Source organism: Pimephales promelas, chromosome 1 (assembly GCF_988280905.1).
Source record: "Pimephales promelas chromosome 1, fPimPro1.hap1.1, whole genome shotgun sequence".
NCBI lineage: Eukaryota > Metazoa > Chordata > Actinopteri > Cypriniformes > Leuciscidae > Pimephales > Pimephales promelas.
In genome coordinates, this window is record NC_142769.1 from 462501 (window position 1) to 476693 (window position 14193).

At 40.0% G+C, this 14193-nt stretch overlaps 1 protein-coding gene across 1 annotated transcript; it reads left to right on the top strand.

Moving 5' to 3' along the window:
- Positions 1–62: 62 nt before the first annotated feature.
- Positions 63–12011, top strand: cyp7a1b (cytochrome P450, family 7, subfamily A, polypeptide 1b). The gene is made up of 6 exons (XM_039673087.2): positions 63–247; positions 1822–2062; positions 8707–9272; positions 10252–10376; positions 10609–10787; positions 11323–12011. The coding sequence occupies exons 1-6, from the start codon at positions 168–170 to the stop codon at positions 11626–11628; spliced, it is 1497 nt and encodes a 498-aa protein (XP_039529021.2). The 5' UTR covers positions 63–167; the 3' UTR covers positions 11629–12011.
- Positions 12012–14193: the final 2182 nt, after the last annotated feature.

Genomic DNA, 14193 nt, shown 5'->3' on the forward strand with positions numbered 1-14193 from the left:
GTGTGTGTGTGTGTGTGTGTGTGTGTGTGTGCTTGTTGCGTCAAGCGAGCTGCGGGGGCGCGCCTAAAGGCGAGGTCCGGGAACGCGCTAATAAAATGTAGTTCAGAGAAAAGATCAAATCGCAGAGAGTTAGAGGTAGAGAGAGGTAGAGAGAGAGTTAAAGCGAAATGTCTCCGTGTTTCGTCGCAGTTTCTGCGGTTCTCCTGACGCTCGTGATCGTGTGGATCTGCGGACACGCGCGGAGAAGGTGAGATCAGAGAAAGTTCATTCACTTTCACTCTTTCTGGACTTATTGCAGTTTTTCATAACTTAATGTGACATATACACATGTGAGAAGTGTGTTACATCTGCTCGTAATGTCACTGCAGATTTATGTGCACTCAATTAACAGACGCGATTATATATAGCCTACAAATATAGAATATTAATGCAAATATGGAACAAAAACTTGTGCTTTCACAACAACAGGCGAATCACAATGTGTGTATTAATACAAATATCAGATCCTGCTCTAAATAGCTTCGTTATTTTTTTTTTAGTTTAACTAATTTAATAATTTAATTATGATGATTTTTTTTATTGTGATGGATTCACTTCTGGCAGTGAAATAAACATAGGTCTAACTTAAAACATTTTCAACACTTTTTTCAATAAATAATTTGAAATATGGATTAGGTTACTGTTGTTTTGAGATATTAAAATCACGGAAGTAGACATTTAGGAATTATTTCAAAAGTCATAGTTTTTGAAGGACACGGGCACAAAAAGACGCATATATGGTGTTTCAGAAAAATATTGATCATTTTAACGATATAGACTCTATTATAGAGGGCTTATTCAGAAACATAATAAAATATGATATGTGATGTGCTGTCTCCATAGAGCCGTTAAAATGTATTTTGTTAACACATTTAGCTACTTTAGAAAGCAAGTTTACACAGAAAACTCTTTCCTATTATAAACGCGAGATGAAGATCAGAAAGCACACGTTTTTTAAAAAAGTTTTTTTTTATTAAAGTTATAAAGTTAAATAAACTTATATTATCTTGAGCGTGTTTTTAGTGCGTCTCTTGAATCCAACACTGAATGAGTTAACCTGCAGTTCCTCCACTGGCCACTAGAGGCGCTGCAGAAGAGACTCAATCCCATAGACCCACATGTTAAAATGGCCAACTTTACGGCATAATAAAACATGTTTACAGTCTGGTCCAAAAAGTGTTTTTGGTCTATATCGCTAATGTTGCCCTTCATGACGACTGTGAGGGGGTGAATATTTTTATAACTTTTATAATCAGTTTAAATTAAGCTTTAAAGTTCTGCATAATTAAGGGCGTGGCCACTTGAATGACAGGTGGATTGCCACTGATGTCACTGCTAGCGGTATGTCTGCTAGCGTTAGCGTCACCTCAGCAGATCCACCTCGCTGCACATTTCCGTTTATAACGGTCAAACACACGTTAGCTAGCGCGTTTACATTGAAAAACAATGGAAAAGTAGTAGTCGAATAAAAAAAATAAAAAAAGCGTTCTGTGTGAACGTCCTTGCACACCGAGTCTGAAGTTCACGTCCGAAATTTTCGCACATTAAAAAATAAATTTGACCTCTCGTTGTCAATCACGCTCGCACACCGCCTCCGAAACTTTCTTCCGTCATAGGAAAAATCGGATCGGGTTTGATTTTTTTGCGTTTTTCGCATCCGTAGCACGCAGTATGAATGGAGTTTTGACAATTCAGAGCCACCGAATCACGAATACAAAAAAACGCATACGAAAATTTATACGCGTAAATTTATAAATTGTGTGTGTGTGTGTGTGACTGCAGGCGCCCCGGGGAGCCTCCGCTGGTCTCTGGCTGGATCCCGATCATCGGAGTCACTCTGGATTACGCCGCAAACCCTTTAGACTTCTTAAGAGAGACGCAGAAGAAATATGGGGATGTTTTCACGTGTGCCATTGCTGGGAAATACTTCACTTTTGTCACGGACCCTTTCTCTTTTTCCACTGTGGTACGGCAAAGCAGAAATCTGGACTTTAAGAAGTTTTCTCTTGGATTTTCTCACCGGGTAAGTGATCAAACAAGCTTGGACTCCATTTGCATGTTTATTTGTAATCTATGTTTTTTTTTTATTTTATTTCTCGCTTTAGGAGACAAAAATGCAAAAATCTCCTTTTCTTCCCTTTAACAACAGAAATATTAAAGCCCCCCAGTAATTGTATCCCTTAAATCTCAAAATTATATGAAGGGTTCAGTTGCAAAAGCCTCTAAATGCCATTTGAAATTTTCTTCTTGAATGATGATTTTTATCAAACTTGTATATTTAAGTTCAGTAATTTCACTTAAATAACAATTAATAGGTATTTATCATCGCCATTTAAGTGAAATTACTGAACTTAAATATACAAGTTTGATAAAAATCATCATTAAAGAAAAAAAATTTCAAATGGCATTTAGAGGCTTTTGCATCTGAACTCTTCATATATTATTATTATATATATTTGAAAACATTTTTATCCTTGAAAAAAATTCTTCATGCCTTAAAATATCTTAAATGCCTCATTTAGTATTCGCGGTTCTATGAATATGCAAATTAGCCCCGCCTCTACTCACTCACTCGTTGATCTGATTGGTTACAAGGTGGTTTGTGACGTCAGAAACACCAGCGATTTCAAAGTGTGTTTTTGGTTCACTGCAGTTTTAAGGAGGAAATACTCAGCAATGCTGTCCACTTATCAACTTACACACGGTGTGTGTTAAAGCGGATTAAACACACCACACACACATAAACAACATTAAACGCTGGATTTTAACCACAGGGGGACTTTAAAGAAATTTGTGATTCTGCTTTCTAACATGAACACAAAAATGCATCTTAGCATGTAGACATCTATGGATTATCTTAATTTACATTCGTATTCCAACACAAGTCATTCAACTGTGGAAAGGTTGGAAAACACACCAGGGAATTCTCCTTTTAAATGGGATAAAGGGCATCAAGTTACTGATTACTGTTCTCCTGATAAGAAAGCATTGGGTTACCCGGCTCTCGAAGCATTGCACTCTGGGAAACGCTTCATGCGTGAGATCGATTACACCACGTCTGTCAGAGCTCATCACAAGATGCCCACGTTAGTGTGCTAGTCAACACATCAAAATAAGTGCACTTAAAGTCCCCTGTAGTCGATCCCTTAAAACTCATCTTTGATCACCAAAATGACATTAAACATTTTTATCCTTGAAAATAATTGTCCATGCCTTAAAATGTCTTGAATGTAACTCGACCCCCTTCCCTCATTTAGTATGTGCGGTTCAGTGAATATGCAAATAAGCCCCGCCTCCACTCACTCACTTAAGTGGCCTTTTATGTTATTAAAATACTGTCTGCAAGTACAGGTTTTGGAAAATCTACTTTTTAGATTTGAATACGCAGCAAGTAACATTCAACACAACTGAGCACTTCTTTTTCTCAAGGGAAGCTTGAACTGGACACACACACACACACACACACACACACAGAGCAATTTTCTTTTGTGCAGGTATAAAACAATAACTAGGCTACATTCCTTCTGTCTGAGCTGCAGTTTAGACAAGTTTGTTGAAGATTGCATGTCTAAACTAGTCACGTAACGCTGAGCTAGAATGAGCCGTATGAACACTGGCACCACAGTGACCTCTGACCTCTGAGCGAAAGCGAGAGAATAGTATGCATTTCATTTACATACACGACACGAACTAACGCGAGGCTCGTTGTAACACGTTTAATACTTTGACGCTTGAGGAAACTTAGTGAATGTATTTACCAGTTGCCAAAATGTTAAAAATGTAGATGAAGTTACGAAACTTTTTTGGTTTCGTCGACTTACTTACATTTACATATATTCATTTAGCTGACGCTTTTATCCAAAGCGACTTACAATTGCTATACATGTCAGAGGTCGCACGCCTCTGGAGCAGCTAGGGGTCAAGTGTCTTGCTCAGGGACACATTGGTCTCTGGACACACCCGGGTCTCTCACACCAAAGGCATGTGTCTTACCCACTGCGCCACCGCCACCCCGATTTTTGGTTTTATTTTATTTATTTAATCAGTTACAGGGACCGTGCACATTAATAAACGCTTACGTAAATGTGCCAGTTTTGCCATCTTGGCTAATTTTCAACTGGGCAGATGTAATAACCGATAAAACACATTCAGACTATCAACAAAACTAATACATACATTGAAACAAATTACATAGAAGCTCATAAAATACATTCAACAACAAATCAAAACATGATTAAGATGATTTAAAAACTACAGAATATGGGTACACACTTGATTGTCCTTTAACCATGATTTTAATTTAATCTGTACATAAATCTGCATACATTTGAATCTCAGACTCGGTGCATACATTCGGGAGATCATTTATGTACAGGCTAAACAACAACGGCCCCAAAATTGATCCCTGAGGTACACCAATGTTACAATCAATGGCCGACGACACCTCATGGTTAACCCTAACCCTTTGTTCTCTGTGTTCCAGATTAGACTGCATCCATTTTATTACATTAGGACATTAAACATTGACAGTTTTTTTAATAGGACACCATGGTCCACAGTGTCAAACGTCTAGGAATATAGCCCCAACAACTAACTTTGATTTCACATTCTCCACAAAAAAGCAGTTTCAGTTAAATGATTCGATCTAAAACCAAACTGCATAGGACGCCGTGTAAATGGGCTGTTACTAAGGTGGCATATCTCTACATATCTCTCAATTACCTTTGACACAATAGGTAATGTACTAATTGGTCTGTAATTACAGACCTTTGAATTGGATCGGTGTTATTATAGCTGTCTTCCACGCTTTGGGATAAATTCCTTCATTAAAGGAGTAGCTGATAATTTACTCACCCCCGTGTCATCCAAGATGTCCATGTCTTTTCTTTCCTCAGTCGAAAAGAAATTAAGGTTTTTGATGAAAACATTCCAGGATTTTTCTCCATATAATGGACTTCAATGGGGACCAAACGGTTCAAGGTCCAAAAGACAGTTAATAACAGTTTCAGATGCAGCTTCAAATGTCTTTAAACGGCTACGTTGCCCGTGACCTTTTGAACGTAATTACGTATTACGTGACGTTACAAACGCGCCTCACAGAATAGAGCAAGGCTAGCATTTGTCCTTAGAAAAGTTACAAGTTTTGGAATAAGTTTTGAAATAATCGCTCGTTTCGCATGATAAGACCCTTATTCATCGTCTGGTGTCGTTTAAAGACATTTGAAGCTGCATCTGAAACTGTCTTTTGGACCTTGAACCGTTTGGTCCCCATTGAAGTCCATTATATGGAGAAAATCCTGGAATGTTTTCGTCAAAAACCTAAATTTCTTTTCGACTGAGGAAAGAAAGACATGGAGATCTTGGATGACACGGGGGTGAGTAAATTATCAGCAAAAGTTTTTTCAAAAGTGAACTAATCCTTTAATGGATCTATTAATAATAATATGTGTCAATGGACTAGACAGACATTCATTAAACTCTTTCAAGAACGTTGTGTCCAGTCCATACACGTCTTTAGCTTTGGAATTTTTTAGGGAACTTATTATTCTTGTCACTTTAGCTTCGGATATTTCGTGAATCTCAAATACAGGTTTATCGTAATTTACAGGCACCATGGGTAATGGATTGGTAGATTGGTTATGTATCAGTGATGATACAAAGTATGATACTATTTGAGCCTCATCTTGTGTAATACCATTATTTATATAGATTTCAAAGTGCTGTTTATGACTACTATGATGTTTTCCATGTCAGTCTCTTTATGTTCTCCCATATTAGTTTGGTATTTCCCTTTCCTTGATCAATAACATTAAGATAAAAATTTGCTTTTGCTTTCCTAATCTCCTTTGTTACCTTATTTCGTAGTCCTACAAACTTTAGTCTTTAGTCAGTTGCTAATTTTGATTGAGTCCGAGTCTCGTTCTTTCATCAGGTTATGCATGTCACTACTTAACCGTGGAAGCTCTTTTTGTTTTCCGTTGTCGGGTTTAGTTCTCCTTAAGAAGTTATTCATTGTCCGTTGAATTGTGGAGAAAAAGATCTGACAGTCAGAGTCGACATCAGAGTAAGAAAGTAGGCTATTCCTTACATTTTCAAAGTCATTTTGTTGTCTCTTGGGTATTCTGAGGTGACTAGGCTTATTTACACCACAATTAGGACGCGTTTTTGACTCCTAGTGTCAAATTATGATCCGATAGCCCGGTAACCAAATTGAATGTTTTAACCATTCTCTCTGGTTTATTACTAAATATCAGGTCTATCAATGTTTTTGAACTCTGTGTTATTCGTGTTTGTCCCTTACGCATAATCGCCTTTCAGCGTGTTTATGAACGCCGTTGACTTAACGTTATATAAATATATGACTTACCTCAACCCCGTCCCTAAACCTAACCGTCACTGGGGTTAATGGCATTTATGACTGGTGATTTGACTCCGTGTACTGAAACGCGGAATGACGCGGACGTTAATGGCGTAGACATACACGCATACACGCGGATAGCTCAAAATGCGTAGAGATAACACGCCACCTGACTCGTGAAAAGTCCTCTTACCGGCTCCCGCTTCCTCGCTCTCCCCCTCCCTCTTATTTCCGTCAACGCAGCCAACATGACATGCGACAAAGCGGGAGCCGGTAAGACGACTTTTCACCAGTGAAGGTATTATTGCGCCAAGTTGACGTGCTCTAAAGCACTTTTTATGGTATTCCGCCATACAATATAGTCATCAATTTTAAACGCTTAGAAAAACACAACGTTTTATTTTGTGTCCCCAGCCTAGGTCGAGTTACACTAATCGAGTAACTGTGTTTAAATACGGAAAACGAGGAAGTGTTTGTTCGCTTCTCTTTTGGGCCCATATTTAATGCACTGGGCTAAGCTAAGCGCTAACGTAGTTTTGCGGCAATACAGAGCGATAGAGTGCACGCACTGAGACGAGAGAGGTATGCATCAGCTCGTCTTAATTAAGGGAATAACGTAGTTTAATATGAAAACCCGGTGGAGTATCCCTTTAAGCTTTAATCCCTCTAATTGTATGTAAGTGTGAACTCGTGAACTCATGAAACTATAAAAGTGAGTGAAATGAACAGTGGTCCTCTGCAGCCATCTACTGGTCATAGTGGTAGTTTCATGACATTTTCATGGTAAAAGTGTTTGTTTTCCACCAGCTGACAGAAATCATCCACTTAATCATGGCAGATTTTCCGTGTTTTATGTCTTAGTGAATATTTGCTGGTTTTTTAACCCCTTAACTGTCACCCCCCCCCTTTTTGAGAATGGGGGTTAAATGCACTATTCACACTTAAATGGTTGTAATTCAAGAATGCCTTGGAATATATACCCAAGTTTGGTCTTGTTTTAAAGAAAACACTCAGCAGATTATTGCTGAGGTAAAAACACTTCAAAAAATGAAAGTATGAAAAAGTTATGGAAGTTTTAATTCACAGTAAATCAAATATACTGTACTATATATTTTTTATTTTATATAAAATATATATTTTACAAAATATTTTTACTCTAAAATTACTATAAAATCAAAGCCATAAATCTAACCAAGTTATGTTCCAAATTTGAAGTTGATATCACAAAAATTGAAGTTCCCATGAGATTTTGTTTAGGCGTAGTACCAAAAATAGCCACCGGGTGCCATTGAATTCCATTGAATTTAGTTGTGTACATTCTACCTTAACAAATTAATACATTTCTGTCCAAATATCAATTTTGTCACAAAATTTGGAACCTTGAGACTCAGACCTTTCTGACAATATGTGTTTTGTCAAGATTAGAAAAGGTTTTGATCATAAATTATGAAATATAAGGATGCCCAAAAGGGGAGGAGCCTCATAAAATAAGTACCGTTTCTATGGTAACGCAACATTCAATTATAAAATGGTTTTCACAGGATGAATTCTGAGTTTATAAGCTTTCAAATGATACCTAATTTATGATAACTACTAAAATATGTGATATAATAAAAAAAGGCGATAAAAATATTATTATATTTTAGAGGATAATGTATACATATATATTATATTTTTTAGAGGATAATGTTATACTATACTTTTTATTTTTTATTGAAAAATACTATATTATATGTTTTATTATGAACTTTTAGCATTAAAACAGAAGTTTCAATGATTAAAAGTGGGTGCATCAACTTTTTGTGTCAAAGGTCAAAACTCCTGTTATGATGCAGATTTTTTTAGGTGCACTCTTGTCATAAATTCATTAATTACTCTTCCTACATAATTTTTTAACACAAAACAGGGGTCGAATATTTAATTAGAAGTCTTAGACCTTTCCAAAAATATATAATTTGTCATAATTAGATTAGGATTTAATAGAAATATAGTGAAGTAAAGTTAGGCGTCCCGGTACCGGGACGGTGACAGTTAAGGGGTTAAAATGATTCGAAAGTGATTGAACATTCAGGGATTGACATGATAGGTAGTGTAGAACCTACTGTATTGTTCATGCTTACCCTAGTATACAAACAATATGTATATATTTGTAATCCCCCTGATGTTGAAATCGTAGAATCGTATGACATATTTCTTTTGACGAAACTCACTTCCGTCACTTTAAATAAAATAGATAAATGCAATGTAAACCTATAGGTTTGATCCTGATTTTCCTGTTTGTTTCTCTCTCTCTCTCACACACACACAAGGTCTTCGGTCACGCTGACTTCAACGAACCGCAGTTTAGTGAGAGTTACAGGGAAGTTCACGGGCTGTTTCGACAGACGCTTCAAGGCCCGTCTCTACAGGAGCTCGGCGAGTCAATGATGTTCAACCTACAGTCGGTTCTGGACCGAGAGAACGGATCTGAACACCAGTGGCTGGAAGAAGGTCTTCAGAGCTTCACGAACCGCATCATGTTCGAGGCCGGGTTCGTCACGCTCTTCGGGAGAGACCCGGGCTTTCTCCAGGCCAGCAGAACTGGCATGCGGGAGTTTCTGGCGTTCGATCACGCGTTCCCGTTCCTGGCGGCCGGCGTTCCCATCGGATTGAGCCCGCGAGTGTGGAGAGCGAGAGAAGCTTTAGCCGAGGATCTCATGCATGATGAACTTCACCGACGGAAATGCATCTCGGATCTGATTCAGCGCAGAATGGAGGCTTTTGATCGCATGCCTCTGGACGAAACTGGAAAAGCACGGACACATGTGTGCATGTTATGGGCGTCGCAGGCTAATACACTTCCTGCGGCCTTCTGGAGTCTGTATTACACACTCAGGTAATCACGTGTGCTGGTCGATGCATGTTAAATATGTAATAGAGTGGCGAAGTTACGACGTCACTCTGTAGGCCAAAACGCGGAAGTGAGTTAGCATTTTAGCATTACGGTTCCCTCGCTCTAAAGCCTATGGGATTTTTGCTAAATCGCCTGAAATAAGGTCTGTGGTGAACAAACCTCTAAATATTTTCACGTTTTGATCTATGACACAGAACACACAGTTATAACCTGCTTGTGGTTTTTTAAACTTTATATAGGCTTCAAAATGTATAAATTTTGGATTAGATTATCTTGCTAGACAAAACGTGTGAGGGTCACAACCCTTTGTTAAACACAGATCTTATTTTTTGCGATTTTCCAAAAGTCTATGGGGAAAATGCATGGCTTTTCGATCGAGCGAACCCATGCGGCGCGAGTTGTCCTACAAAGTGACGTCATCACTCTATAGCATTAATACTGACAATGAAATGTGTTTAACTACGAGCTCATCGCTGATAGCAACACCAGAAAGTTTTAACGAATGATTGTAACCCGACACCCTCGCCTCATTTAGTATTCGCGGTGGTTCTATGAATATGCAAATGAGCCCGCCTCCACTCACTCACTCAGCTTTTTTTTGTCACGCCTTAAAATATCTTGATTGTAACTCGACACCTCATTTAGTATGCGCGGTTCTATGAATATGCAGATGAGCCCCGCCTCCACTCACTCACACGTTGATCTGATTGGTTACGAGGTCGTTTGTGACGTCAGAAACACCAGCGTGGGAGGAAATACTCAGCAATTCTGTCCACTTATCAACTTTATAAGTGATTAAAACACCACACACACACATAAACAACATTAAAAGCTGTATTTTCACCACTTTAAATCAGAATGCTAGATGTCTCAGACTCACTATTGGCCGTTTGATGATGGTGTACACGAATGGAGCGTAAGCCAGTGTGTGTGTGTGATGTGTGTGTGTTCTGATCCTCAGATCTGCGGACGCTCTCACCGCTGCTCGCACAGAGATCAACAGCGTTCTGTCCGGTCAGGTATTAACCAACCAGGACCAGCGAATCGAGCTTTCTCGAGAGCAGCTGGACTCCATGACTGTCCTCGGTCAGTGATTTCTTACTCTACTCAGGTTTCTAAGAAATGTTCAAAAGACTAAAAAAGCTCTGTGTCTAAAAAAGTTAATTAACTTCTTGTTAAATAAAAGCGATATCACGCTCAAAATGAAACTGATTACCGATCTCTCGAGCCGCTGTCGCGGGAACTGGGGTAGCCGAATATTTGTAGCTCTTTTCAATTAAACGGATATCTAAGTGAAATAAATGTTTGTTTTTTCCAGAGAGTATAATCGAGGAAGCTCTTCGCCTGTCCAGCGCCTCCATGATGATCCGCGTCGCTAATGAAGACTTCACTCTGACGCTGGACTCGGGTCAGACAGCGGATATACGGCGAGGAGATCACGTCGCTCTTTACCCGCAGCTCATACACATGGACCCCGAGATCTTCCCCGATCCCACAGTATGTGTGCAAACTTCTATCAAATACACAGTCTCTTAATCAATGAGGTTTTAGACCATTTATGTAATGTTGGGAAATGTGGTTTTTATGCATGGTTTGAGTTATTCGCTGCACTTCCACTGTTCTGACCAGCAGGGGTCGCCAGCGTTTCGTTTCGGTTCAAATCGTTTAAAGTTACAAACGCTTCGTTTCTCCGGTCACTACTGAGAACTTAGACGGTTGTAAATAAAAAGACCAGACTTTACTTTACAAACTCTAGAAAACTACAAGGGACTACAAACATGGCGCAGAAAACAGGAACAGAAATGATAAACTATTTTAGCATTGGTTTTGCCCAAAATTATACCATATATATACATCTTTGAATTCTAGGATAATATGTTTAATGCATGGAAGTGTGAAAAACAGGCAGCTTGCTCTGAACTGAAATGTATGCCAGAGATTGCAGATAAGGGCATGTTTCAGTTCTGACTCAACATGTTTTAGACATCACGCTGGAGCCAGCCGTGTGAACGCGACGTTCTTCTGTTTCTAGGAGTTCAGATTCGGCCGCTTCCTAGATGAGAACGGTCAACGCAAGACGCATTTCTTCAGGAACGGGCGGCGACTGAAGCACTTCTTGATCCCGTTCGGCTCCGGTGTCAGCGAGTGTCCGGGACGCTTCTTCGCGCTTAACGAGATCAAGCAGTTCCTGGCCGTGACTCTGTGGCGTTACGATCTCCATCTGTGTGACGCTGGTGTCCCGCTGGATCCGGACGCCCGGCGCGCCGGTCTCGGTGTTCTGCCGCCCTCGCGGGACGTCCCGCTCCGATACAGGAGGAGAACACACACCAAATACTGATGCACCTCTTGATGCTATTTCCATCAAGATGAGCATCATTTTTTGTTAAAGACCTTATATTGGGAACACAAGATTCCAGCTCTCTATAAAGTCTCCTCCAGAACATCCCAAACACTCACACATTATACTGGAGCATTTCATGCTCCTCCTAATCATTCTTACACACTCTGAGCCTGATGAATCCTGGCTTTAGGGACACAACTGTCCCACATTAGGGAGAAAAATGTCCCACATTAGGAACACAACTGTCCCACATTAGAAACACAACTGTCCCACATTAGAAACACAACTGTCCCACATTAGGGAGAAAACTGTCCCACATTAGGGAGAAAACTGTCCCACATTAGGGAGAAAACTGTCTCACATTAGAAACACAACTGTCCCACATTAGGGAGAAAACTGTCCCACATTAAGAACACAACTGTCTCACATTAGGGAGAAAACTGTCCCACATTAGGAACACAACTGTCCCACATTAGGGAGAAAACTGTCCCACATTAGGAACACAACTGTCCCACATTAGGGAGAAAACTGTCCCACATTAAGAACACAACTGTCTCACATTAGGAACACAACTGTCCCACATTAGGGAGAAAACTGTCTCACATTAGAAACACAACTGTCCCACATTAAGAACACAACTGTCCCACATTAGGAACACAACTGTCCCACATTAGGGAGAAAACTGTCCCACATTAGGAACACAACTGTCCCACATTAGGGAGAAAACTGTCCCACATTAAGAACACAACTGTCTCACATTAGGAACACAACTGTCCCACATTAGGGAGAAAACTGTCCCACATTAGGAACACAAACTGTCCCACATTAGGGAGAAAACTGTTGGAGCACATCTGTCCTACATTAGGGAGAAAAATGTCCCACATTAGGAACACAACTGTCCCACATTAGGGAGAAAAATGTCCCACATTAGGAACACAACTGTCCCACATTAGAAACACAACTGTCCCACATTAGGGAGAAAACTGTCCCACATTAAGAACACAACTGTCCCACATTAGAAACACAACTGTCCCACATTAGGGAGAAAACTGTCCCACATTAAGAACACAACTGTCCCACATTAGGGAGAAAAATGTCCCACATTAGGAACACAACTGTCCCACATTAGAAACACAACTGTCCCACATTAGGGAGAAAACTGTCCCACATTAAGAACACAACTGTCCCACATTAGAAACACAACTGTCCCACATTAGGGAGAAAACTGTCCCACATTAAGAACACAACTGTCCCACATTAGGGAGAAAACTGTCTCACATTAGAAACACAACTGTCCCACATTAAGAACACAACTGTCCCACATTAGGAACACAACTGTCCCACATTAGGGAGAAAACTGTCCCACATTAGGAACACAACTGTCCCACATTAGGGAGAAAACTGTCCCACATTAAGAACACAACTGTCTCACATTAGGAACACAACTGTCCCACATTAGGGAGAAAACTGTCCCACATTAGGAACACAAACTGTCCCACATTAGGGAGAAAACTGTTGGAGCACATCTGTCCTACATTAGGGAGAAAAATGTCCCACATTAGGAACACAACTGTCCCACATTAGGGAGAAAAATGTCCCACATTAGGAACACAACTGTCCCACATTAGGGAGAAAAATGTCCCACATTAGGAACACAACTGTCCCACATTAGAAACACAACTGTCCCACATTAGGGAGAAAACTGTCCCACATTAAGAACACAACTGTCCCACATTAGGGAGAAAACTGTCCCACATTAAGAAAACAACTGTCCCACATTAGGAACACAACTGTCCCACATTAGGGAGAAAACTGTCCCACATTAGGAACACAACTGTCCCACATTAGGGAGAAAACTGTCTCACATTAGAAACACAACTGTCCCACATTAGGAACACAACTGTCCCACATTAGGGAGAAAACTGTCCCACATTAGGAACACAACTGTCCCACATTAGGGAGAAAACTGTCCCACATTAAGAACACAACTGTCCCACATTAGGGAGAAAACTGTCCCACATTAAGAACACAACTGTCCCACATTAGGGAGAAAACTGTCCCACATTAAGAACACAACTGTCCCACATTAGGGAGAAAACTGTCCCACATTAAGAACACAACTGTCCCACATTAGGGAGAAAACTGTCTCACATTAGAAACACAACTGTCCCACATTAAGAACACAACTGTCCCACATTAGGAACACAACTGTCCCACATTAGGGAGAAAACTGTCCCACATTAGGAACACAACTGTCCCACATTAGGGAGAAAACTGTCCCACATTAGGGAGAAAACTGTCCCACATTAAGAACACAACTGTCCCACATTAGGGAGAAAACTGTCCCACATTAAGAACACAACTGTCCCACATTAGGGAGAAAACTGTCTCACATTAGAAACACAACTGTCCCACATTAAGAACACAACTGTCCCACATTAGGAACACAACTGTCCCACATTAGGGAGAAAACTGTCCCACATTAAGAACACAACTGTCCCACATTAGGGAGAAAACTGTCCCACATTAGGGAGAAAACTGTCCCACATTAAGAACACAACT